The sequence below is a fragment of the Chiloscyllium plagiosum genome, chromosome 9 (genome assembly GCF_004010195.1).
Source record: "Chiloscyllium plagiosum isolate BGI_BamShark_2017 chromosome 9, ASM401019v2, whole genome shotgun sequence".
NCBI lineage: Eukaryota > Metazoa > Chordata > Chondrichthyes > Orectolobiformes > Hemiscylliidae > Chiloscyllium > Chiloscyllium plagiosum.
The window spans coordinates 45651536-45678304 of NC_057718.1; the positions used below are offsets into that span (position 1 = coordinate 45651536).

At 37.2% G+C, this 26769-nt stretch overlaps 1 protein-coding gene across 5 annotated transcripts in view; it reads right to left on the reverse strand.

The window, feature by feature from the left end:
- Positions 1-1761: 1761 nt before the first annotated feature.
- Positions 1762-26769, reverse strand: part of prox1a (prospero homeobox 1a) — a 139126-nt gene continuing 114118 nt past the window's right edge. For 4 of the 5 annotated variants that reach the window (XM_043695837.1, XM_043695835.1, XM_043695836.1 and 1 more), the window contains one exon: positions 1762-8939. In XM_043695837.1, the coding sequence (XP_043551772.1) occupies positions 8751-8939 (189 nt within the window). In that variant the 3' untranslated portion in view covers positions 1762-8750. The remainder of the gene's footprint in view (positions 8940-26769) is intronic. The other variant, XM_043695839.1, reaches the window with a different exon arrangement.

Sequence of the window (26769 nt, forward strand, 5' to 3'; positions counted from 1 at the left end):
TACCTCCTTATTAAGGAAAATAAGATATTTGAGGCAGTAGTTCTGAATCTCAAATTAATGAACATTCTCCTGATCACCTTTGATTATTGCTGACATTGTGAATTTTCCTTTGATATCTGAGCAAACATCCAACACCTTACCACACTAATTGATCTTAAACATTGTATTTCTCAAATTATTTGACTGTAGGGAATGGTGTGCTTTGCCTGGACATCTTCCATGTTACCCCCACAAGAATTTTTTTTAAAACCAACATCTCAGGCAGTGTTCATTAGGCTCAGGGGTGACCTTATAGAGGTTTATAAAATCACAAGGAGAATGGATAAAGTGAAGAGCCAAGGTCTTTTCTCTAGGGTAGGTGGCTCCAAAACTAGGGGACATGGATTTAAGGCGAGAGGGGAAACCAGAAAGTGGTGAGAGTAAGGAATGAACTGCCAGAGGAAGCGATGGAGGCTGGTACAATTGCAACATTAAAAAAAAAATTTGGATAGAAAGGGTAGAGGGGGAATGGGCTAAATGCTGGCAAATGGGACTAGATTAATTTAAGATATCTGGTTGACATTTACGAGTTGGTCGGAAGGGTGTGTTTCCATGCTGAACAGCGCTATGATGATGACTCTAAATGAGAAGAGTGCATGTTATAAGAGCCTGAGTTATTGTGTAAGCTCAGTCAATGCCTGATTCGGTAACTTGAACTCGATTTTGTCTCGGCTGCTACAGTACATATATCGAAAGAGCATGTTAAGTTGATGTTATTTGAAAGATACAACTTAAATTGAACTCATTTCCGACCTTTTCTAAATAGATGATCAAAAATTGTAAAAATTCATACCTATTTTCTATTTCTGGAGTTTTGAACTGAGTGCACTTCTCTGTAATGTTCAAAATGTCACATTTAAAAGAACTGTTTATCTCAAGGTATCATATTTTAAAAGGATAAATGCATTTGAATTGGATTGCAGCTAGAGACATACTGAATAAACATCAACAAAATCACAATTGAAAACTGAAGGGGTTTATCAATTGATAAATTCTTGATGTCACAAGGAATTAAGGGCTACGGGGAGAATGCGGGTAAGTGGAGTTGAAATGCCCAGCCATGATTGAATGGTGGAGTGGACTCGATGGGCCGAATGGCCTTACTTCCACTCCTATGTCTTATGATCTAATTGATATTTGAAAATAGCAATTAAAGTTCACTAATTAGGTTCCATTAACCTCAGAATGTGTCCACTTACAATGATGAAGTCTTTGTGGCCTTAAATGGAACAGACTACCTTAAACATAACTTCACGACAGAAGCAGAATTGCGCATCGTGTGGTACAATGGTCCTCCACCTTACACCGTGCAATACCACGGGAATTCTGCAAGTTTTGTCGGTTGTCCTGATCTATTGTGTATTAATGTCTGGTACTTTAATTACACTAAATAAGTTCTTAAACATAGTGCAAAGAATTTCCTTGGATCAGTATCTCTCTGCAATTTATGCACCGAAACGGGCTTTCTTCCACATTTCTGGTGAAGTTATAGTGGAAGAGCAAAAGCTGCTCCAAGGAAATTCCCAGCCTAGATCATGCATATTTGTTTTTGAAAAGAAGTGCAGTTATTTAATTCCTGATCAGTTTCTCAACATTAACTTCCAATTATACAAAGAAAACAAAAAGGCACAGATAAAGGCTCAGTAGTGTAAGTATATTAATACATCTAATGCTAGAGTTCTAAAATCTTTTGAAAAGCAAACAAAGTAAGTACGACCAGTATATTTGGAATTATATTTATTCTGCACAAGCTTGCATATATACTGCACATACATTCAGTTCAGAGAAGAATGGAAGGCACACAAGGCAATTGAACTACTGTAGTCTGTAGGTGGTACAAAGCAAAGGTAAAAGTCTGGATACCATACAAAAAAAGCTTAAAACACACAAAATAAAATCAGTTATTCAACAAAAGGTTTTATCTTCAAAATTTAGTAGCTGCCAAGCAGAATTTAATAAGGATTGCTTATGTCAGTTGGCTACTGCATCCCTATAACATGGACAGGGCTTATCATTTCATTATATGATCAATTATTACAGTACATCCCTGGTAATACAAAATTGTACACCTTCAAATAAATTAGGATAAATTAAACAAATAAATTATGCAAAGTTTCAGAACAATTGACAACAACAAAAAATCCACAATCAAAATGGTTTCTAGCTAGAAAAAAAAAATCAAAAACACTGACTAGGTCAGTTTCAATTACTGCACTATGTTCAAATTAACAGGTATTTTATACAAAAAGGAGCATAATGCTATGTACAACATATTGCTAAATAATATAAAGGCAGTGTTTTTTGTCACTTTTCTGCAACCATATACATACAAGCGTTTTCATCGCAGGCAGTTCATATCCCACAGTTTTCTATGACAAGATGAGCGCATTTCATTCAACTTCACATTCTGCAATAGAAGTGCAATATGCAATAACCATTTCCAAAACAGCTATCTCCCTTGCCATTCAATTTGAAGGGAGTTCTCAAAAAACAGGTCAACATTAAACTACCACTTTAAAAAAAGATTATACGTGGTCAAGATTTGGGTAAATTACATAATTTACAAGTGCATGTGCTTTTGCTGCAGCTGTTTCTGTGCCACTGACATCACCACAAGGAAGGTCTCAGGATTCATCCATTTACTCATTTATTTACTGGGTAGATGCAATATACATTCTGTAAATATTTTACAAGATACAGAAGTCATAATGAGTAATGAGTGCAAAATTTGTGGATTTGAATACAATGAACCATGAAGTGAACATCAAAGAATTTTGATAAATGTAATAAGTATGCCAAAGTGTATGAGCTTACATTTGTGGGAAAAATGGCAAAAGGTATTTTCATTGGAAATTAAATACATACGTTTTGATCAGTATCACATCATGCATTGTATTTCCTGTGATGGCAAAATGTTTTGCAAAATAAAATCAGATGGGAAAGTTGATTAGTTAAAAAAATATAAGAAGGAAGAAAAAAAGCAAAACAAATCAAATGAAACATGGTAATTTAAGGTTAGCATTTCTCGAGGGCTCCCTTTTTAAAGTTTTAAAAATATTTACCCACATATTTTTAATGCAATTACTTTACAACAGGATGCTTAAAAGATCAAAAATATTAAATCAGAAACTTAAAGCGATTACCAGCTTTTGATATTCTGAGGCACAATCTAGCTGCAACAAAATATGTGAGTAAATACCTCATACTATTTAAATACTACAACTCATCGTCTGCCATTATAAATTTTTCACTACTGTGAACATTATCTGCGACAAATCGGCAATAGTCATAAATATAAGTGCCGCAGAGGTCACAATAAAACAATCTCTTCACAAAACATATTTTCAGCATGTCTAAAATAGAAAAGTTGTCCATCTAAAGGGAAAAATCAGCTTTCACTTCACACTTAAAACACATCATATGAAATATTGCTTCTATACTACTTTTTATAATCTATGAAAACACAAAATCTGCACCACGGTTACGTAAAAATTGGCTTCTACAAGATTTCCCAAACTTGAATGCTGAGCAAACAGTCGAAGAGGAAAAAATAATTTGCTTTATCAAACTGTTCTAAAAATTCTCTTCTTCAAAAATTTTTCCAGCTGTTTATTTTTATAAAGATACAATATGTGCATAGCTATTACCATCATGGTAAACTGCAGGAAAAAATCTGGCATTTATTGCAGTGGGTTATGAATAAAAAGGAAATCCTCAAGAATCCCAAAAGAAATGTTCAGCCACAGAAGGCACAAGAACAATTGTATATGTGGGAATCGGTAAATTGAAGGTGTCTGCATCCTTCAAGCTGGTGCATTTAAGGTCTAGGCACAGGATTTCACCTCAAGTTAATAAGCAATGTTAAATTTCTATTAGTAATAAGAGTACAGAAAATGGGAATTAATTTACAGATATAGCATCCATCACCAGCTCATATTAAACTATATAAATTTCCACTCTTAAAACATCTGACCTCCTGCCTCTTGTAGCTGTTACATCATGAATACGTAAAGTGTATGCCAGTATAATGACAGAAAACCTTGTGAAGCAATTGTGATAATCTCAGGTTTGTAAGGAAAAATGTAGCTGGAGGCACAAAGGCATTATGGCTCTCATAAAAGCATTCCAGTTCAAATAAAATTTCCAGAAACATTCTTTATATACTGCACAAAAAGAAATTAGTTTAAATGGAATTACAATTAGACTGTTGAACGCGTCTTTATTAAAATCATATTACAAAACTCTCCTAATAGGCCAGAGATGTAATCATTACAGAATAGAGTACTGAAATTCTTTAGAATCCAATTGTTTTACTTTTTTTTTACAAAATGCCAGGATATATGATAAACTTAGCAATCTTGTGCACAATTTAATTATTTGACAAACCTTACAAACATTATCCTCTAATCTCCAAACAATTAAACAAGGTAGTAAGACCCTTTATTCTGGTTATGATAATCAATCCCACTCTAATTGAGACCACATTGTAATGTCAGCACAGAACGGTTAGCTTGTATTCTTCAAGGTCAGTCCTATAATAGGACCACCAATATTCATGACTAATTTCATTAGACAAGTTTGATTTCAAATTTCATAGTCACAACACGTCAGTACTAATTGAGACTGAGTGACTGGTACAGAGTTCTGTCAGGCAGGGCTGAGAAAGAGTGTAGAACACAACCAAAATAAAACATTTATCACTTTGGGCAAACCAAAACTAAAAGAAAGACTTGCTTTAGATGCATAGTAAATACATTGGCACTCCATTGCTATTGTCTGCATTGCCTCAAGTCTGCAAATACTGCAAGTGCTTCATAATACCGACAGGTCATTGCAGGCATTGTGCTGTTATTTTGAAGTCAGCAGGATTTAAGGCTATGTGCTGACATTAATTACTTCCCTGCATTTCTATCCATCAACTACACATACAACTACTTAAACTGTAGCATTGGGGCAAAATCTCAAATTTTACTGGATTTTAAATTTTAAACGCGGAATGTGTTAAATGTTTGCATATTCTAGATTTTAAGTGCTCTTATCTTTAGAGAACTCAATTTTTCAAATTGAATTGAATCATGAAACTATTACATAACCAAAAACACAATTTGTGTTTCTCATGGTGCTTAAATTATTACACTGATGCTGGGTCTCTCAATACTAATTAGCTTCTTATGATGGTAGATTGAGAGTATAATTTCAATAATTTTTTTAACCCTTTCATTGGCTCTGTTTATGGTGTTGTTTATGACATTTTCTTGACCAATTAGAATTTTATATCCTCTTAGGCAACTAGCAATATTTTTGATTTCTTTCACAGAAATGATGAATTCCACTAATGCTCTAGTGCTACATCATCATCAATATGAATGATTAATTCACTCTATTGTACCATATTATCCCCTCAGCTTCTAACAAATGCTAAACTTTTGTGACATAAATCAGATTTTAATCATTATTATTCATTTACTCAAATGAAAATAGCTTTTGAAGCAATGTAATCCTTACCTAAAAGAAATACTAAAAATTACAAAAAATTGGATTACGTCACTTTAAAGGTTGAAACTGTACTATATTTTCAGACATGTTCTGTATAGTGTTGAAATGTTTGAACATTCTGTAGAGCCTCTAAGGTTGGTAATGCTGAAATCCAAACACAAAGTTCTAGTGCCTGAACAGTTTTTGTACCCAGTTATATTTAACTCAGCCTTAATGTATTCAGATTCTACTGGAATTAAGTTTTGTTGGCCTGAAAATATGTCCAATTTTAATCTGGAATACACTGCAGATGCTTGCCATGAAAATACAGTCCTGTAGATGTCATTTAATCAACATTTCCATACATTAAAAACTGAATTCAGTACTTCTGAATTGCATATTGAATTCATGTTTGATTTATGCAAAACAAAGGAAAAATAACACAGGAATCCTAAATTTAGCTTTATACTATCCTGCAGTAGTTTTAATATAATACTAAATATAGACCAATGCCAGTGAAAGGATTAAAACAATTATGGATGTATCATAAAGTGACAAGGTCATTTTGCAAAGAGGAGTCAGGTGGTGACCAATTGTGATAAACAGCTTAGAACAGTCTAAGCCATTGTAACTTACTGTACTTCAGTTTAGTATTGTCCAAGGCAGTGGACTGGGAACCTACTGGAATCTTTTCCAATAACACTAATAATTGAACTAAGTTACAATGCAGTATCAGCTTTTCTGCAGCCTGTAAATTGTTGAGTGAATCACTGCTTACAATCAGGAATTTCCAGCTTGCACTCCAGAAACTCCTGATGACACAATCCATTTAACACCTAGTTGTGTAGATTAATTTCTCAATCAAACCAAAAAAAAGCTCTGTAACAGACCATAAAACAGAAAGTATGACATTAATCACTTTTAACTAAGGCAGGTACCGGAACAAATCCATTTTTACTCTGCGGTTGTGGGCATCTAACATTATAAACAAGTGATCAGCATAATTGTACTATATAAATGACTGGATTGTGGGAGATGACAAGTTGAAAAATCATTCTATCTAAACACATTTCAAAAAGGTGCAATAATTATGCCAATCCTTTTAGAATAGGATATCATAAATTGTGTTTTCGGAAAGTGCACACTTGCATGCTTCATCATTTTGTCAGAAACTGCAATTAAAAGGCAGAGTGGCTATATTCAAATCCAGTTCTAACATTTCATTTATAGTCATTTTAAAATATCTCATGAACATGTTGGCTGGTGGATCTGACTGATTCAAAATGGATTGGTTTAACGTCAAATGAACTGGCACAGATACAGGTATAGATCACAATGTCATATATAGAAATTTGCTCAGTAGTAATTACGTTGGCAAATAAAATAAGTACACTACTACTAAAGTTCACGCTCCGATAACAATTAAATCAGGCTAATGAGGGCATTTGCAGTACGACTGCGTAAATATGTATATTATATATATTATATAAATTTTAAAGATTGTACACAGTTCAGCATGTTCTCTTCATCTACTGACTCAAGACGCTTACAGCAGTCATTACCAACATAAAAACCAAATGCCACAGAAGATAATGGGATGAGGGGGAGAAATCTTGCTGTTTATGAAGTGGCATCACATCAGATTTAATAATATAGATGTCCTTGCAAATAATTTAAAACAGAATGTAATTTCTTTTATATAGTTGCAGTTAACAGAAATCAGATTAAATCTGGTCACAGCCTCAAATTCCCTGTGGTGAGCAATTTAGTTTAAAACTGATTCTAACAGTATGGCATGTTTATGCACATGCGATTTTTTCCGTGTCAACAGAATGGTTGCACACTATGTACAAGCAATCATTTTCACAAATAATCTGTATTCTAATTACAATAATGCACTCAACAGTACTCTTGTAATGATTTGCACTTTAAAGCATTTGTTTTTGCATTTGAGATTTTTTTCTTTTGTACCTGAATGGATTCCCTCTATTTTAAACAATAATGATCTGATGTCTTTTCATCGTTTCAAGTGATAAGCTGACACATTCTCATTAATTCAATTAAATGTTCAAGTTCCTTTTCTTTAGTGATGCTATGCAATGCAAACCGTTACATTAGTATTATTTTAAGCAGCAGAGCCAGAAAAAAAGTCTTCAATAAAGTTCACAGCACATCAGTTGTTTTGAAAATCTGTCAGCTTACAGGATACTGAAAAACTGAATACAGTACATTGCTTCAGTAACAATAAAAGTGATCTTAATGGAACACATTAGCAACTCCAAATCTCAGCTTTAGGTTCAATGCAGACTGCTGCTAATGAAACAGCAGATTGACTTGATAGCTTTGCTTTGAGTAGAAGCATAATAGTTCTTATGTTTTATCAGAATTCAGTTAAAACTAACTGAAAATGTTTATTTTCCTCATGCTAGCTGGAGAACTGCACCTACTTCTGGTGATCTGGCCAACCACGAATGATTGCAAATTAAGTTGGAATCATCAGAAGTGGACAGATACCTGATTCTCAGTTACTGCAGGAAAACACAACTGTTGAATGAAGTATTAATGAATCTTGGCAGAAAAGAATAATTTTAGTGGGATGATAGTTGACTGTAATATGGGGACCAGTAAAACATGACCAATGTCAGCTAGAAACAGCAGAATCAAACATTTGCAAGGTGATGGTTATGTAAATTAAAAATGACACTAGGTAAACTCTGACTATATGGAGCATTCTAATATTGGGGCAAAGATCAATTGTTTTCATGCCTGAGATCAAAACAATAGCAGGCTTAGTCTTCACTTATAATGATATAGCTAGGTGAAACCTCCTAGTGTGTAGTGTTGTATCCCATGACAGCTACTTTATTGTCCAAATGATGTCATAGTTATTTGCCATTTGCCACAAGTAATCATTAATAAATCCTTCTGTCTGACAGAGCAGATTACTTTAGGTGTAATACCCTATGTTGAAATTAAAAAAATTAAAAGTACACTCTCACACTTTAGTTTTTCCTTCAATAAATCAATCAAATCTAATCTTTGAAACAGAAGGGTTCAGGTATCAGTTTTAGTGGGTTCAAGGCTGTGGTGAATAATCTTCTTACAAGGTCAAATGTAAAAGGGTAAAACATTAAGGAAAATTAACAAATCAGAGCTGAGAAAAGGAATACAAGGATTGGACATCAGAACAGAAGGGGTATATTACATCCGATACATTCAGATGGCTCTCAGCATCTTTACTCATGTAGTAGCTCTTGTAGGCAGTTTGGAGATTTGAAAACCTCAGGGACTTCGCTGTCCAGCTTGCAAATGACCTTGTAGATGGCCTTCTTCCAGGAAGGATCAACGTCTTTGCCTGCAACAATGGCATTGAAAAACTCTCGTAATGTGATCTGAGCCACTTCCAAGAACCTCTCCGGAACCTGCTGATACAGAAGGAGACAATGACATTAGTAGGGTTTTCAATTTCAACCCAAAGGCTCTGATTCATTAAAAGGGGAGGGGAAGAAGGTTGAGCTTTCATCAACCTCCCCGAGGTCTGTGAGCAGCTCTGTGCATACAGCCTCTCTATATGGCAAAGTTAACAGTTTCCAGTTTATTCCAGGAATGCTATTTCTAGAAAGATGATCTTTACATTTATCCTCCTTCATTCCAGCAATCAGACTTATTTACCTCCACACTCGAAGGCTCAAGTGCATTGTGCAAGCTTTCAACATTTTCTATAATTTTATTTTTGACGCACAGGAGAAGCTGTTTCACAATTTCCAGCCAAAGGGGTCAATAATCTAGCTGGACAATTTAGCAACGAGGGAAGAGTGTAAAGGCAATTACCTTTAGAAGCTGATTTAATTCAGTACACGACTCTACAAATATTTTCCACATATTAAACATGTAATATTTTGGAATAAATTGTGAATTAAGTTAAGGAAGTCTCTAATTTCATGGAGGTATACAAGCAAAATGTGGACATTTCAAAGGGTACTTATTTTGAAAAGAAATGCAAACCTGAAATCTATTTACTTTAATTTGTTAAACAGAAATTAATGCAATTCAGTTCATCATAAAGCCTCAAGACATCATTTTACCTTTACATGAAGTGACATTTAATGACAAATATTAACATTTTCACTTTAAGGTACTTGCAGTATATTGGCCAGATTTGACAGTAGCAACAAAAGCGGCAAAACTGCCATTGTTTGCCTTCCATTCTCTCTTGAAACCTATAGCAACTTCTGGAGGTTGCATAATGGAGTTAAACGAAAAAAATCTAGAGTTTGCTATCGGCAATTCCAGTCTTCTCCAGTGCTTAAATCTCCCCAGACTGTAATCAGTTAAGAATCAGGTAACTAATGAAAACCTGAAACACTAATGATAAACTAGAGCTATAATACTGCTGTTAAATTTTCCCCAATGTTATCTGTTTTTATTGAAATATAATTGCATTTTAAAGATCCATTAATTTCTATCTTTCAGAATATCTTTTCCTTCCTGAAAGCTAACCTCAAGTACAAGCTGGATCCTCATATGGGGAGCAAACAATATTAGACAGAACCAAAAAGACCCTTGTTCTGTCATCAAGCAATTTCAGCCACTGAGGAGAACAGAATCAAGTGCCTTCTGGATAAGTGAGTGCGCACAAAGGCAATGCCGCCATCCATTCCTTTAACATTACTCACTACTTTTCTTTATCTTGTGGTCGAACATTTATCTGTCAAAGCAACTGGTGAAAAATCATTCTAGCTCTGGACAGCTAATTTTATATTGGCATAATGTCACATTTTTTATTTTTTCTAAAACATCAAGTTTATTACTTTAAAATAATTCTAAAATTTTAGCTTCTTGTAGGTTTATTCCAATTGAGTATTTGTTCTCTCGATATTAAAAATGAAGGATAAGCAGCATATTTCGTTTCCTGCTTTGCGGTCTGTGAAGATGTTTCATTGTGATTGGCTGCTTACACTACTAGATTACATCAATGTTGCTGGGCGTTTGGCAGTCCCCCTGGCCTGGCACCAGACTGAAACTAATGTTGGGAGAGAAAGCCACAAAGATTGCTAGGTCTTTTTGCTCAGTTTTCATCAAGATCAGCTATGTATACCATCTCATCACTGCTGACCATAATGATATTATTCGGATATTGCAGCCATTCACCAGAGTTAGTCTTCAAGCCTTTCAGTTGCAATATTCACTCAGACAATACTTTCCAAGTAATGCAAAGTGATTTGTTAATAATGACAATAAAGTATCAGCTTTTTCAAAATCAATGAATTGAATTTTCTTTCAGTGATATGGATTTCAACGCCCCCCCACCTCCCAAAGTTTGCAAAAACTATTGGGAATGCCACACCACTGCAGAAGGGGATGCTGTGTACAGTCATGTCATTTAACTAACCAGCTTCCAATTTCCTACATGACTGGGGTTTGTGGGGATATCCTGTCCCTGGAATCTAATCACAGAGGCTAGTGTTCTCCACGGGCATTCGGAATCACTGGGGACAGTAGCTCTGCTGGTAAGCCAGTAGGACAAAGCCAGAGGATTGACAATTGATCCCAGGACACAAATGAGTGAAGGTGGTACAAGGTTTGCTTTACTCCAAGCCTTCTCTACCTCATTTGTATCAGTTCTAAAACTGGTATCCTGCTTTTCTTATCTCAAGACTGAATTAGACCTTACATTTTGAAATGAATAGATGGAATTTTCCAAGTGCTTGGAGCGATAGATTTTTAGAATGTTGGACATTGCACCTTACAATGTCATGTGTTAATTCTAATTTATAGTATTTTAAAATGATCATTAGTTGTTTGCTGATTTCATAGAATTCCTACAGTGTAGAAACAGGCCATTTGGCCCAACGAGCCCATACCAACCTGCCGAAGAGTATCCCACCCAGACCCATTCCTCTACTGGTACTTTACATTTTCCCTGACTAATGCACCTAACCTACACATCCTTGAATTATATGGGCAATTTAGCATAGCTAATTTACCTAAACTGCACATCTTTAGATTGTGGGAGGAAATTGGAGCACCTGGAGGAAACCCATGCAGACAAGAGGAGAATGTGCAAACTCCACACAGTCACCCAAAGCTAGAATCAAACATGGGTCCCTGGCGCTGTAAGGCAGCAGTGCTAGCCACTGTGCTGCCCAATTCTTTGGATTATCTGATTAGTAAAAAGTACCTACAATAACAGAATGTTATGCTTGATACATACATAAGCATAGATATATAAATGCACGCAAGATCCCTGTTTTGATTCCTGATAAAAGATAAAGTAATAAGTTAACAAATATTTATGAAATACATATAGAATGCAATTAATTGGGTTACTAATGTGATGCTATAGAGTGGGATGACATGAGTCATCACATAAGCAAATTCTTAATGAGAACACTTCCAATCCTTATTGAGTTACAAAGCAATGTTGAATGACAGTGTTATTTTCTAATATGGAACGGGGAAACATTGGTAACATTCACCAAAGCTAGTCCTTGTACATCGGAGATATTGTAACCCTGTACCATAGGCAGATAATTGGTACAGAGAAATTGCTTCACCACTCCTTCAGATTGCCAGCAGTGTGCATCCAATACGGGCAGAATAAAAGAGTTACTTACAGATCCATAGTATTAAGACATGGAACAGAAGCCAGAGCTTTCTGTTTGCACACTTGTTGACTCAAGATTTCCTCCCGTTATTTTAGTGGAAGATAAATTGTACACTGATCCTTGTCCAAATCCCCTCCCCTGTTGTCTAAATCGTCTACCTGTTGTTCTGTGGGTGGGACAGCGTGATTCCATGCTTCTCTATCAATTCCAAGTAGAATTCCCATCAATGGTTTCTCCCCCATTCTTGCATAGTTACGTCTAGTGTCCCTTCCAGAAACTATCCTATTTCTCATTTATATGCTCTCCCTCAGTGACATTATCTGATAACATGATAACTTTTATATGTATGTTGGTGGCCTCCACACTCACTTGATCCTTTCATGATCTCGATGTTGCCCTATTGCTTTGGCCAATTTCCAATGCTGGATTAACAAAAATGTCCTCCAATTATCTGGGAAGACTGATGTCACTGTCTTCAGTTCCTGCTACAAACTCTGCTTACTCATTACCTGATCCTGTTCATTGACAACAACCTGAGACTAAATCAAGTATTTATCACCTAGTAGTGTTCCTGCTATTTTTTTGTCTTTCTGCATGGATCTCAGAGCTCAGCATGCAGCAGTGACTTATGGAATCAGAAATCAAAGCTGTAAACGGCATCTGCATGTCAAGCGCCAGACATGGACCCTTAGAGCGGGAACATTAACACTTAGTTGTCACTGATTAACTATCAAATCACAGAATCACACCATCATTATATCAACCTTTGTAATCAGCTCCTGCTTCAGATATTTGCTACTGATACTTTTCTACACCTGCTGCCTGTGGCCTAACTTTCAGCAAATATCTTCCACTCATCATCTTGTCCTTATTTACACACCTGGTTTCTTGGTTAAACAAGACTTTGATTTTAAAATCTTCATCTTTGCTTTCAAATCCTTCACGGCAATGTCTTATAGTCCTACAATCTTATGAGACTTCTGTGCACCTCTAATGGAGCATCTCTGATTTTGGGGCTATTCCTTTAGCTATCTAAGTTTCAAGGTCTCTTTCCTCCTTAGACCTTTTGAACAATTGTTGGGCTACCTGCCCTAATATCTTATTTGGTTGCAATAAATTTTACTCTATAATGCCTCTGTAAAGCATCTTTGGATGCAATATTATATTAAACATGTTAAATAAAAACAAGTTATTGCTATTCTTGCTGGTTAACACAAAAGCCAAAATCTTGATCATAAAGTCCATCATATCATGGTTCTACTTGCTTCCAAATCGTTACACATCAATGTCTACATGTGACTTGATCAAAGAACAACTTCTTACAAAAGCAAGATTTCCACGAATGAGACCTTGACAAAAGTAAATGTTGCCTCCTTGACTTTGATATAGTTGAATCACAGTCCTGTCATTGAACTGGGTGGGATTGGTCTCATGTTGTTCCACTCATATTTAATCAATCACAGCCAGGAATCGTTTACAATGGCTTCTCTTCCTGCACCATTAACTCTGGTTATCCTTGGCTCCTATCTAAATCTCATTTACATGCTCATTTATCACCTAGTAGTGTTCCTGCTAATTTTGTGTCTTTCTGCATGGATCTCAGAGTTCAGCATGCAGCAGTGACTTGGCGACATCCTCTTAAAGTGCAGTGTTGGTTTTCATAGGTATGCAACAACACCCAGTTCTGCCTCACCACTACCACTCTCTGCTTCTCCACTATTCCCAAATTATCAGAATGCTTATCTGACATCTGATTCTGAATGAGCAGAAATTAACTCCAACCAAATGTTGGGAGTGGTGCAACCATTCACTTTGCACCTCCTGCTCCATACTGTGTTTCCTAGATAACAAATATATTTATCTATCAACAGTCTGAAATTAAATCAGTTTGCAAACTTGGTCTCACATTCAATCTGGAGATGAGCATCTGACCTCATTCATGCCATTACTAAAACCGGTCTGTTTCCATCTTATTAACATTGCTCGACTTTACCTTGTCTCAGCTGATCAGCTGCTTAAGACATCATTTGTGCCTGTTATCATTAGACCAGGCTATTCCAATACACACAAAGAATTCAGTTCTGAAGAAAAGTCGTACCAGACTTAAAATGATAATATGGGGCCTTTCTCGCTGTGAGGCAGCAGTGTTAACCACTGAGCCACCGTGCTGCCCCAGTGTCATACCTTGTTTGATAATGACCACGTGAAGACTCTCAGAAGATTCCATTATGGTAAAGTCACTATCATCATTAACTATGTCCTGATAGCTACTTACAAAAAGTCAGCTGTTCAAGAAATAAAAAGCTGCTTATCAAGATTACAACTCTTTTGTAGAGAAGCTTCCAGGATTAATAAAATATCCTAAGACCACAGGAAACAGCATCGGGAGTAGGCTCCTTGGCTCTTCAAGCCTGTTTCAATATTCAAGATTTCAGCAGGCTTTCTCGTTCAACTCCATCTTTCCACAGCACCTCTTTATTCCTTAATTCTTAAAACCCTGTTAACTTGAACATACTCAACTAAATGGATTTTATGGCCTTCCCGCTAGACGTGTTTTCAGCTTGGGAGGTGAGGGCACAAAAACATAAGGAATTTCCATCCCACAGCCTTGCCACCTACTGCTGAACCATTGTCTATACCATGTCAAGTGGGTGGGCACTGAAATCAGCAGCCTCCCTGCTATTTTCAAACAGATAATTAAAGGTCAATTGAGCTGGTTACTAAACCTACTGACTGGGATAATATGCTGTCGAAAACCTAATACAGTTGAGGTGACAAGGTAGGGACAGCAGACTAGTTTCTGTGCACAACTGAAAATAAGGCAAAACATCCTTCTTGCATTTATTCTGCCGAGGAATTGTAGATGTTTTAAAAAGATCAACTTTTGATCTTCTAAAAAAACAGAGAATATAGGCCCAGCCTATTTAAATATCTTTTCATTAGATGATTCCTGCATCCCAGGAATTAGTTCAGCACACTTTCATTGCACTCCCTCTATGGCAAGTGTATCTTTTTTGGATAAGACGACCAAAAGCTGCTCACGACACTAAGCATCAGTCATCAAGACGATAAATATTTCTGGAAGGCTTCTTTGCTTCCACATTCAAATCCTCTTGTAATAAAAGCCCAGCATTTTATTTGCTTTTTTAACTGTTTGTTGCAAGTGCATGTTAACTTTCAGTGACTCATGAACAAGTACACCAGAGTCTCTTTGCAGCTTAATGCTTCCCACTCTTTTACCATTTAGGAAATACTCAATATTTCAGTTATTCTGACCAAAGTGGATAGCCTTACATTTCTCCACATTGTAATACATCGGTCATGCTTTTATACTCTCATTAGTTTCTCCAAACTTACTTGGAGTGTCTGCATTCTCCTCATAACTCCAACTTCCCACCATGCTTTGAGTACATGCACCCTTGGAAATATCAAATCTATATCCTATTACCCAGATCATTGATATAGTTTGCAAGTAGCTGGGGCTGTAGCACTGATCGTTATATAGTCTGCCAGTAACTGCTTTCTGTCCATTAACCAGTTCTTAATCCACATCAGCATTTTCCCCCAATCCCATCTGCTCTAATTTTGTTTACCAAGCTCTTACGTAGGATCTTATTGAAAGGTTTCAGTAAAAATAAATACACCGCATCCAACAGAGCATTCCCTTTATCAATCCTACTAGGTACATCATCAAAAAAATCTCCTAAATTGCTCACCTTTCATTCTTACAATGTGATCCAGAGATTCAAATCCCCAACCAGTGGAAACATGTTACCAGCATTCACTCATCAAACCCTCAAAACTTTTACATGTTCCAATGAAACCACCTCTCATTCTTCTGAATTCCAGGCAATATTGGCCTAGTTAAAAAAAGTTCTTGAAGTATCTCTTTTACTTTAGGAAGATGCTAACATTTTGAGTTTTGAAATATTTATTCAGGATGCCAAAAAATTGAAATGAAACTCTCAAAAAAGGTGTCAAAAACATGCACTGAAAATTGGTTTAATAAAAAGAATATTGACTGAGTATCCCTAGAGCAAGCATGACAAGTTACAGAAATTGATCATGAAGAGAAAATCTGCACAGTATCAGCATGTTATTCAGGAGGTAAGCATTGTCATTAGGGCTGTTACAATCAGGAAAGTTGATGTCAAAGATCAAGTGACAGGGTAAGTTGATGGATCAGCTAAAGACACTGCTAATGGCAACATTAGGAACTTATGCAATCAACCTGTGCAGGGTGTGTTTCAAATGAGACAGAGCTAAAAATATAAAGAAAAGAAAGGCGGTTCAGTGAGCTGGTTCCATTTTAGGATACTTCTATTTTAGCTGCATGAAGTATTCCATAAAAAGAAAACAAAGAACTGAGGATACTGGAAATCAGAAACAAAATCAGAAATTGCTGGAAAAGCTCAGTAGATCTGACATCATCTGTGAACAGAAAGCAGAGTTAAGAGTTCTGGTCAACTGAATCTTCTTCAAACGACATATTCCCTAACTTTCAAGTCAACTCAATGCACGCCATATCATTAGCAATATCAAATGGAAATCTGTCAAAATAATTCCGGACACTTTTAGAATTAAATTCAAAGCAGAACTTATAACATATTTACTTTCACAATGAGCAGAAGAGAAAATCTACTACTGACATTTTTATGATGATCATATTTAACATGCCTAACAAAAAGTTATACCACATGTGGCGATGTCATCTTCACAGAATATTTCGATCTCATGGAGATTCCATTACAAATGATAACAGATGGTACAGTGGGAGAGAAAGCTCAGTGATGTCAGCAGAATTACGCAAACTACACTGATCAACTTCCCATTTAAAATGACATCAATTTATTTTCACAGCCAATACATGACAAACAGGATGCATGATAACTAGCTATGGGCTACTCCTCATCAACAAATAAGTCAAGTAAAAGGTTAAAGTCCAGTTTACAAGATATCAAGCTTAATTATGTGGTGAACTCACTCTGGTGATAAAACATATCCTTTATATGCACAATAAGGACCTAGATTCTCTGGTCTCCACACTGATCACCCAAAACACTCCCCCTCTACCACAACCAATCAGATCTTAGCTCTCCACATAAATCCGCTCACCTCCCACTTTATCTTCTTGAGCCTCTAAATCCCTGACTTGACTAAACCTCCCCACCCTACCCCCATCACCATGCCCAGATAGCACCCTTTCCATATATCCCCTACCTACCTATTCCCTGTCACCCTTTTCCATCCTGTCTACCTGCCCTCCTAACTCCTTATCCACTGACACAAAGTTTGGGACTTTTAAACTGTTCCCATAATATGCCAAAGCTGGCATGGCTCCCATGCCAATCCTCTCTGCAGCTTACTTTGAGGATTCTTACATTGAAGGAGTTTTGAAGAATCCTTCATTAGAACACTGGCCAGAAAAATTGGAGAAAGATAAATTGGTAACTTCTTTGTTTGGTCAGCACTGGAAAGACGGGGTTCTGATGCTGAGCAGAAGATGTAGTTCAATAATTTTAGAAATAAAGGGAGAAAGTATGTCACCTTACCCCATTCTGTTAACCCAATCAGATGTGCAACAGGTGTAATTTGTGGCACCAGCATGCTTTAGTGTTGTGTGAAGTCCACTTTTGAATCCTAATTTGTTGCAGAAAACTTCTGTGCCACAGTACTACAGAGGGGCAGGAACACAAATTGGCTTCAAGAGATACTGCAGAGTTTATCATTTTTCACCAGTGCTCCTGTTAACTGTCTATATAACAGCTTTCCAGAGACTTAATATTTGCAGAATCAGTACTAGTACTAATTAGTCGCATCTACCCAATAAAGGTTTTAGCCCAGTTCTTGCTTTGGGACTTATACCAGTAATGGAAATGTAATCAAACTCCAAATTTCCTTCATGGGACTGGGTTAAGTATATTGCAGGAATTATCTAGGTGATCCACATGTCTACATGATATCAGTTTAAACACACAAGGATTCAATTTTAGTCCAAGGTTGCTACAAATTCAATTTAAAATCTGTTATTTTTTAAAGATATTAATGCACTCAGAATTACTATGTACATTATTTTAAATCTAAGCTCTTTGAATTAAATGAGCAGTAAGTAAGAATTCTGAAAGAGTCTGTGCACTAAAACAGCTTTCACAAATTTAAATTATATTGAAAGAGGTTTCACAGCTTTATTTCATTCCTGAGAAGTCAAGGTTAAATTGTGCAAATGTTAAGATTTGCATAAAAGAATTTGAGTCATCAAAGGGTTAATATCATGTCCTTGCACACTCTAAATTGCAATTAGCAGCAGGAAATATCCAGAGATCATCTACACACTCAGCAGACAAACATTTAAGTTTAATCTGTTTTTCAATTTTTAAGAATAAAGGCAGTAAAGGTTGTCTAAAATATTTATGAGGAAGTCATCTCAGGAACAATCTACATTTGATTTACTGTGCAGCAGTATGGTCACAGTGGATTAGACGCACAAAACCTCTAACAAAAGAACAACAGCTGATGCATGTGATGTTAGGAGGTGACTGAGCAGTTAAAGCATGCTGCTGGCTGCAGGCAAGCAGTCAGCAGATGTAGACAAAAGGCAGTGACAAGAATAACCCTCTCTCCAAGGCGAAGAGTCAAGAGAATCCAAAATACCAATAACCCTTTTCTCCTTGCCCTCCCTACTGTTGTTATCTTCTTATAATAGTAAGTGCCCTTTTACAGTCAAAAAATGAAACGGTACCACTGCAGCATGTTCTAAGCATTTAAGGAATTAAATGACAGGAATTGAACTTTCTTTTTGATACAATTGCCTTAACAAACCTTTTGTGATTGCTTAATTTGACTTTTGGAAAGATTTTGCAAATCAGTATTTTTTGTGAAATAGCAAAAGCCTGGCTCTCTTCTCTTTCACCTTTGTAAAATTCTCCCCTCTGATACTACTGACATCAGTTCACTTGCGAGTGTTTTGTGAAGGCAGGCAAACAAGCACTGTTTCAATGACCGCTAACCTTGGTATGTCCTGACACTTATGATGAGTATCCGCAGGACACAGAAGGCAGGCAGGCTGCTATGTCAGGCTTTTATTATGTGCTGCCGAGTCTGGGGACAGTCAGAAGATCAAACAAATGACCCCTGAAGGCAAAGCAACTCAGAAATGAGGTGATTCTTTGGCACAAAGTGAACGCATTTACATTGTGCAAACTACGCGCTCTTTTGTACTGACAAGACGGCAACTTGATTGACTGCTGCCACCTGATGCTGAGGAGGTGGAGTGTGTTATGTTCTAGGAATTGCTGATTCTAATAAAAGGAACCAGGATGACGCTTATTTGTCATCAGCACTTTATTCTGCAGACATTCCAATTGTTATTTTGTTTGGGGAATTTGGTAGATGCATGTCCCCCTGGTTAGGAACAAAGGACAACACAAGAGGGGGGCAAAAAAAAATACAGCGGGAGGCAAATAGTCAAAGTACTTCACCGAACATTCATTCACCCTTGCATGCACATGACTTCTCTGAACAAACTCTCCGTTCCCTGCTGTTTGTTAAGCAAATATTGATCAAGGAGAGTTGCATCTCCTGATAGCAATGACATAAGCTGGGGACTTATTCTGCTCTGCAGAGAGTCAATTCACGTCTAAAGAGCGGAGGACATTTTACCTATATTACACAGTTTGATTGTGGACGGTTAGTGCAACTACATTATTATGCGATATATTTCTGAAGATTGAAAAGTTTACGACTAAACAGCATTTGTCTGAAAAATGAAATTTAAATGTTAAGAAAATTGTCAGCAGCCTTGAGAAAGTGCTGAAAAACAGAATCAAGTGGATAAGCAGCAATCATTTTGAAGGACTGAAACTGTTCCACTGCATTTAAGAGGTTTTCAATGAAGTGAGCAAACATGATATACAATTTTCTTATTTTCAATATTTTCAAGTAGAATTGGGAAGCATAGCACACTAATACCAGGTTTTAAAATTCTCCCCCATTAGCCAGTCGATTAGAAATGCAGGTCTTGACCCCTTGAGTAGGCTAACAGCTTGGCGTGGCCACTTTGCATACGATAATCAATTCTTAATACCTCTTGGTGGAGGGATGATCCCATTAGGCAAGAACTAGACATATACATATTGCTAATTGTAGTTCTGAGTGGAAACATTCTCATTTGGTCAATTGTTTCAAAGGAATGGAGAAGACCTTACAGCAGCAATTGGAAAATGTAATGGTTGAGTTAAGAGACCAAAGAAACTATTAAACAATAAAAGTGATCATTAGACTAATTGGTGATTAGTGATTAATATTACAAGATTACATGATTAATTTGGAAAAAGGCAATTCAGAACAGTTAAAATGCTGTTAGTGGAATAAACATATTCAGAGAGAAAAAGACTCCCCTTGCAGGCCTTGATACCTTCCCATTCACATCCTTAAATAGATTTATTGCATGGTATGAACCCATAAACTTTAGCATAACACCCTTAATTTTCACCACTTCAAATATATGGCAATGCTGTTTAAATACAGATTTGAGGGAATTATCAAAAGATCCTAAGCTTAACCATGGCTCCCAATTATTTGAGCCACAACCACAATCTAAGTTGTTACACATACACTGTGTCCAAGCAAGTTACATGATGCAGGGAACACAATTTGTAATGTCAGTTTGATACAAATACTAACTACTCCTTAGTGAAAGGTTCACTCAGAGAATCAGATTTTTTAGTGCAAGTTATAAATATGATCAATACACACTGTACAAATAGATTGAGATGCTGCATGAGCACCTACTGTTAAATAAACACATGCAGTACTAATTCCCTGCAAACACACCACTTCTTAGTGAGTCGCGCTCCTGCTGAGTTTGGGAAGAGTTGTACAGCCTCATATTTCAGTTTTAGTGCTACATTTTAATAATCAGAATGGTATGAACACAGAACAAATATGTATATTGATCTATACAATGGGGAGCAATTTTCAAAATATAGGTTTTTATAATTCTATTCACTTAAAACATTGGCGTTGGAAAGGACACAGCTGTAAGTGGAAAAGATGCAATGCTTCTGATTAGTACAGATCAAAACATGTCCGTCTGAACATGAATTTTAAATGAAATAAATGATTGTGGAACTATATTCATCAAAATAAATCATAGTCCAAAATCACAATTACTACGTTTCATTCAAATAACAAAACACTTCCAAACTTTTTTTCATTTAGTAAAGAACTCTTGTCAGACATAATTATTTTCCACAGTGATTGATTTATCCAATCAGCTTTCTCCCCCACTTTGCCTTGTTTAAAATCTTGTCAAGTTCAATAATTAAGCTTTTAGCAAGGAATATTATAAATAGCCACAATCCTAAAGTATTAAGTGCAGCTACATTTTAAACAATTGTAAACAACCAGAATAGAGATAATTAGAAAATGGATTAAAACCACTACCATGCTTTATTTATCCAAAAAGTTATATTTGCAAAGCAAATGACAGGATTATTTTAATATTCAACAAAACCAGAGATTTTCATTTCTTTACATGATTATATATCTTCAAAGACAATCCTATTAGAATACTATTCTCTAAATAAAACTTTGGTCAAATCTTTCCGCATGAGTTCATGCCGAAAACAATATCTGACACAGAATCTACTGTCTAGCTGTCATCAAGATCTTATCTCATGATGTAGGATTTGAGGGTCAACTGCAGATTATAACCAGCACCCCTAATATATTCATATTGTTGAAGGTGAGGAGTCTATCAGTGCCAAACTAGGGCATGCGACCCCTGCAAGTTACACAAAGAAAAACTTTACTCAGACCTTCAGATGGAACCATGGAGTTTGAACTGTAAGTAATGATTCACTCTGGCAGAATACCAGTAAGCAATTGAGCCAAGTACATGTCATGAGTTAGGCAATAATAAACAAAATGTGCATGTATCTAGAAAATAAAAGGAATCAACGGCTCAACTTTTCACTAATAGACTTGGAAATGCAGTTAGCCCAACAAATAACATCTAGTTTGAGTTTATTAATACTGGTTTCCTATTGCATAATAATCATTTTTAGAAGTGTTATGAATTCAAGAGTCAGATGATAGATTAGAATAACTACCAGGTTTCCAGTATCTTTTCGGACATGCCAAGAGAGGCAAGAGATAACTTTCTCTCTAATTTTACTTGCTTATAATCTCAAAGCGCTCACATCAAGAAACTAGATGTATGATAGTATCACTGTACAAAATATTTTTATTTGAATTTGAAGGAGTATTACATTTGAAAATAGATGGCTCTTTCTTCCTTTCTTTTTAGGTGCTTTTTTTGGTCTTTGCAGATGACAGTATGTTCCTGTCTAATTGCCCTTTTCACCTTACAGGACATCCTCATTCTACTATCTGACACACTGAACATGTTTCAGGCGAAGTATTCATACCATGATATTAGTGTATGGTTGACAGATCCCACAATGCTGGTAATATCCAAAACGTTGACTTCTCCACCTCCTGATCTTGCCTAGCTTGCTGTGTTCTTCCAGCCTCATACTTGACTACCTTGGAAAACAACGTCTTACCTTCTGCCTGGGCAGCCTACAGACCGAAGGACTTAAAACTGAGCTCTCCAATTTCAAATAACCGCCCTTCCCATTCCCTGACTCCCTTCCCAGCCCCTCCCCCTCCCTTCCATTCCTCTGATCGACTGTTCCTTCCAGCTACCAACCGGATTCATTCCTCCCATTGACCAGTCAGGTTGTACCCTCTACCTGTGTTCACCTATCCATACCTTATCACCCTGCCCCTTCCCACACCCAAAACCTTCCCAGAACCCCCCTTTATCTGCAGCTCTCCTTTCACCCACCCCCAATCCTGAAGAAGGGCTTATGCACGAAATGTCGATTCTCCTGCTCCTTGGATGCTGCCTGACCTGCTGCGCTTTTCCAGCAACACATTTTCAGCTTACACCTGAAATGTTCACTTCTCCACCTCCTGATGCTGCCTGGCTTGCTGTGTTCTTCTAGCCTCCTGCTTGCCTAGTTTGCATCTCCAAGCTGCCTGTGACCACTAAGTTCAACAGGAGGCAATATCAGCAATATTCAATGCAGATCACAACACAATGTTCGATCAGCATGCTAGTCTTAAAGGTTGCACCTTAATGAGTATATTGAGGTGCTGGTTACATTCTGAAGTTGAACCTCAAATTGTGCATTACCAGGCAATATCTGAAGATTGCCAGGCAGTAGATTCTAATGTTAGAAGTTGTGTTGAGCATAAATTAATGAAAACATCAGATTAGACAGAGGCATCCATAACTACTGATGCAGCACCAAGTCTTTACTGGCAGACGTTGGCAGGAACAGAGATTTCAAAGAGTTGCAAGGAATCAGGAGCTCTCAAAACCTCCTTCTGAAGGGAAGAAGCTAAATAGAAGAACTCAGAATTTGGACTTGAACACTCAATGTAGCACCACAACAGCTCTAATATCGATGCTCAGCATCAGCAAATGCACCTCACACCTCCTACTCATCTCTACAAGAGTTTCAAATGCTGCTTAAATGTAACAAAATCTCATCATTCACCCTCAAGAAAGAGCACTTTCTTGCCTTCAGCATTCATATCCAAGTTGCCAATCTCACACTTCTCTCTTACTCCTTCCACTTATTTAATGATGGCAGTACACCCAAGCCCTACACAATTAGTGACACTACTTTGCAAGAAAAAGGTAAAATAATTGGTAGAGAGGACTGAGTCGGGACAAAGAATTTCTGCATTGACTGAAACATATAGAGGAGATAGCTCTCCTAAATATGAAACCACTTGCAATGTGGGGACCATAATGTCTAACTTGAAACAGAATGCATTTTCATCTTCAGTGTTCCAATCTTATGCCCTTCTCTGCTTGAAGCCCATCTTTATCATGCTATCTGATGATTAAGGTATTGATAATATCACTCATTTTCCATCCCAAATCCTTCTCTCACACCAACCCCTAACTTCTGAATCCCTACTTTTAAACACCCAAGAACTGTCACCTTCCAAGCCACTATAAACCCAGGTCAAGGAAAGTGAACAACAGCACGGCACTAACGAGCAGGCTCTGTGACATACTTTGAGGTTAAGTATTTTACTGGGATTGGCATATGGTGAGTCATTCAGCTAGAAGTGGCTTGCAGGGGTAGGGATCAGGGGTAACACATTGATTGCTTGCCAGCTCAAAGACTAGATGAGAGGTAAAGACTGCTACAAAAAGTCCCAGATGGAGCACTTTACAGCTTGGGCACGTGCAATAAAATGTCTGAAGTACAGGTTCCCCTGCCTAACAAATTGCTGCAGTGACTATTCTCTGTAATTTGCTACAGTTCTTCAAAAATGTAACGAAGAGAGTCGATTATGGGAGTCCTGTAGATGTAGTGTATCAGGATTTCCAGGAGGTATTTGATAAGGTGCCATACAAAAGGTTAATACAGAAGGAAAAATCACATGGAGTTAGGGGTAATACGGGTAGACGATTGGCTAAACAACAGAAAGCTGAGAGACAGGATACATATTCTTTTTCTCATTGGTGAGTTATAACTGTTGGGCTGCCAGAGTTCAGTCTTTGTGTTCCAACTCTTTACAATCTATATTAATAACCTTGTTGCAGGGATCTAAAGTGCTGTAAACAATTAGGCAGGAAAGTAAATTATAAAGAAGAAATAAAAAAAACTTAAATAGATATGGATAGGTTAGGTGAATGAGCTAAAATTTGACAGATGAGTTTATCATGGCAAAGTGTGAGGTTATCAATTTTGGTCCAAGGAATAAGAGGCAATTGATCGAAATGGAGAGAAACTTTAAAATGTGTCCTTGGACAGGAAAAGCAGAAAGCTGATATGCAGGTACAGCAAGTGATAAGGAGGACAAATGGAATTTTGGCATTTATTGCTAAAGAATGGAGTACAAAAGTAGGAAGTGTTGTTAAAACTGTAGAAGGCATCAGTGAGACTGCATCTGGACTACTATGTGCAGTTCTGGTCCCCTTACCTGAGAAAGTGGGATTGGAGGCAGTTTAGAGAAGGTTCACTAGATTAATTTCAGAGATGAAAGGCCAGTTTTATGAGGAGAGATTGAGCAGTTTAGAACTACACTCACTACAGTTTAGAATGAGTGGAGGTCTAATGGAGGTACACATAAAAGATTCTAGAGGATTGACACAGAGCACATGTTTCTCTTTGTGGGGCGATATAAAAGCAAGAGGTCATAGTTTAGGCTAAAGGGTGACAGATTTAAAAGAGAGGAGGAGAAATGACTTCTCTAAGTGTTGTGAATCTGTGGAACACATTACCCCAGAGTGCAGTGGATACTACAATACTAAAGAAGTTTAAGGAGGAGATAGAGTTATAATTAGCAACAGGTTAAATGGTCACAAGGAATGGGCAGGAAAATGGAGCTCAGGCTGAGATGAGATCAACCATCACTGTATTAAATGGCAGAGGGGCTGCTTAATAGCCTACTCTTAATTCTCTGCAACTTCCACACCATCACAGTAGTAACAACTAATCTTGGAGGAACTATTGGGCAAAGTTCACAGCACAGAATCAGACAAGTTAATTGTTGTTTTAAGTCTGTCCAAGAGAAAGGCTGCAGGAGTGAGTATAGTGGATTCTTTCTTGATTATATGTTTTTGGAGGTAAGTCTCTTGATTAAACTTAAAATACAAGCAATAGCTATTAATTTAACCTGGGGCAGTGTTTGTAGAGGAATACGACGGTGTTATTTTCTGGGTCAGTAGATTGTGAAGGAGCAAAACTGGTCTTTGCAGTGATCTGTACTTCTTGTCAGATGTGGGAGTTTAAAGAGAGTTTAAGGGTTACTGTGGATTATATCTGCCATAAATGCTGTTGGATGCGAATCTTAGCAGATCAAGTGGATCGGTTGGAGAGACGGATAGAAGCGATGAGGAGCAGCAAGGGTGAGAGAGGTCGGCACCGAGGGCAGGAGTCTTTTGTGGATATACCCATTTCAAACAGGTGTGCTGTTTTGGAAAATTAGGGGGTGATGGATTCTCAGGGGAACGTAGCACGAACAGCCAGGTTTCTGGTGTTGAGACTGGCTCTAATTCAACGAGGGGTATGTCGGCTTGCAAGAGATCGATTGTGTCAGGGCATTCTGTAGTCAGAGGTACAGACAGACGTTTCTATGGCCAGCAGAGAAAAAGCAGAATGGTGTGTTGTTTCCCTGGTGCCAGGATCAAGGATGTCTCAGAGAGGGTGCAGAATGTTCTCCCGGGGGAGAGGGGCCAACAAGAGGCCATTGTCCACATTGGAACCAATGTTAAAGGAAGGGAAAAGGTTGAGATTCTGAAGGGAGATTACAGAGAGTTAGGCAGAATTTAAAAAGGAGGTCCTCAAGGGTAGCAGTATCTGGATTTCTCCCAGTGCTACGAGCTAGTGAGGGCAGGAATAGGAGGATAGAGCAGATGAATGCATGGCTGAGGAGCTGGTGTATGGGAGAAGGATTCACATTTTTGGATCATTGGAATCTCTTTTGGGGTAGAAGTGACCTGTACAAGAAGGACGGATTGCACCTAAATTGGAAGGGGACTAATATACTGGCAGGGAAATTTGCTAGAACTGCTTGGGAGGATTTAAACTAGTAAGGTGGGGGGGTGGGACCC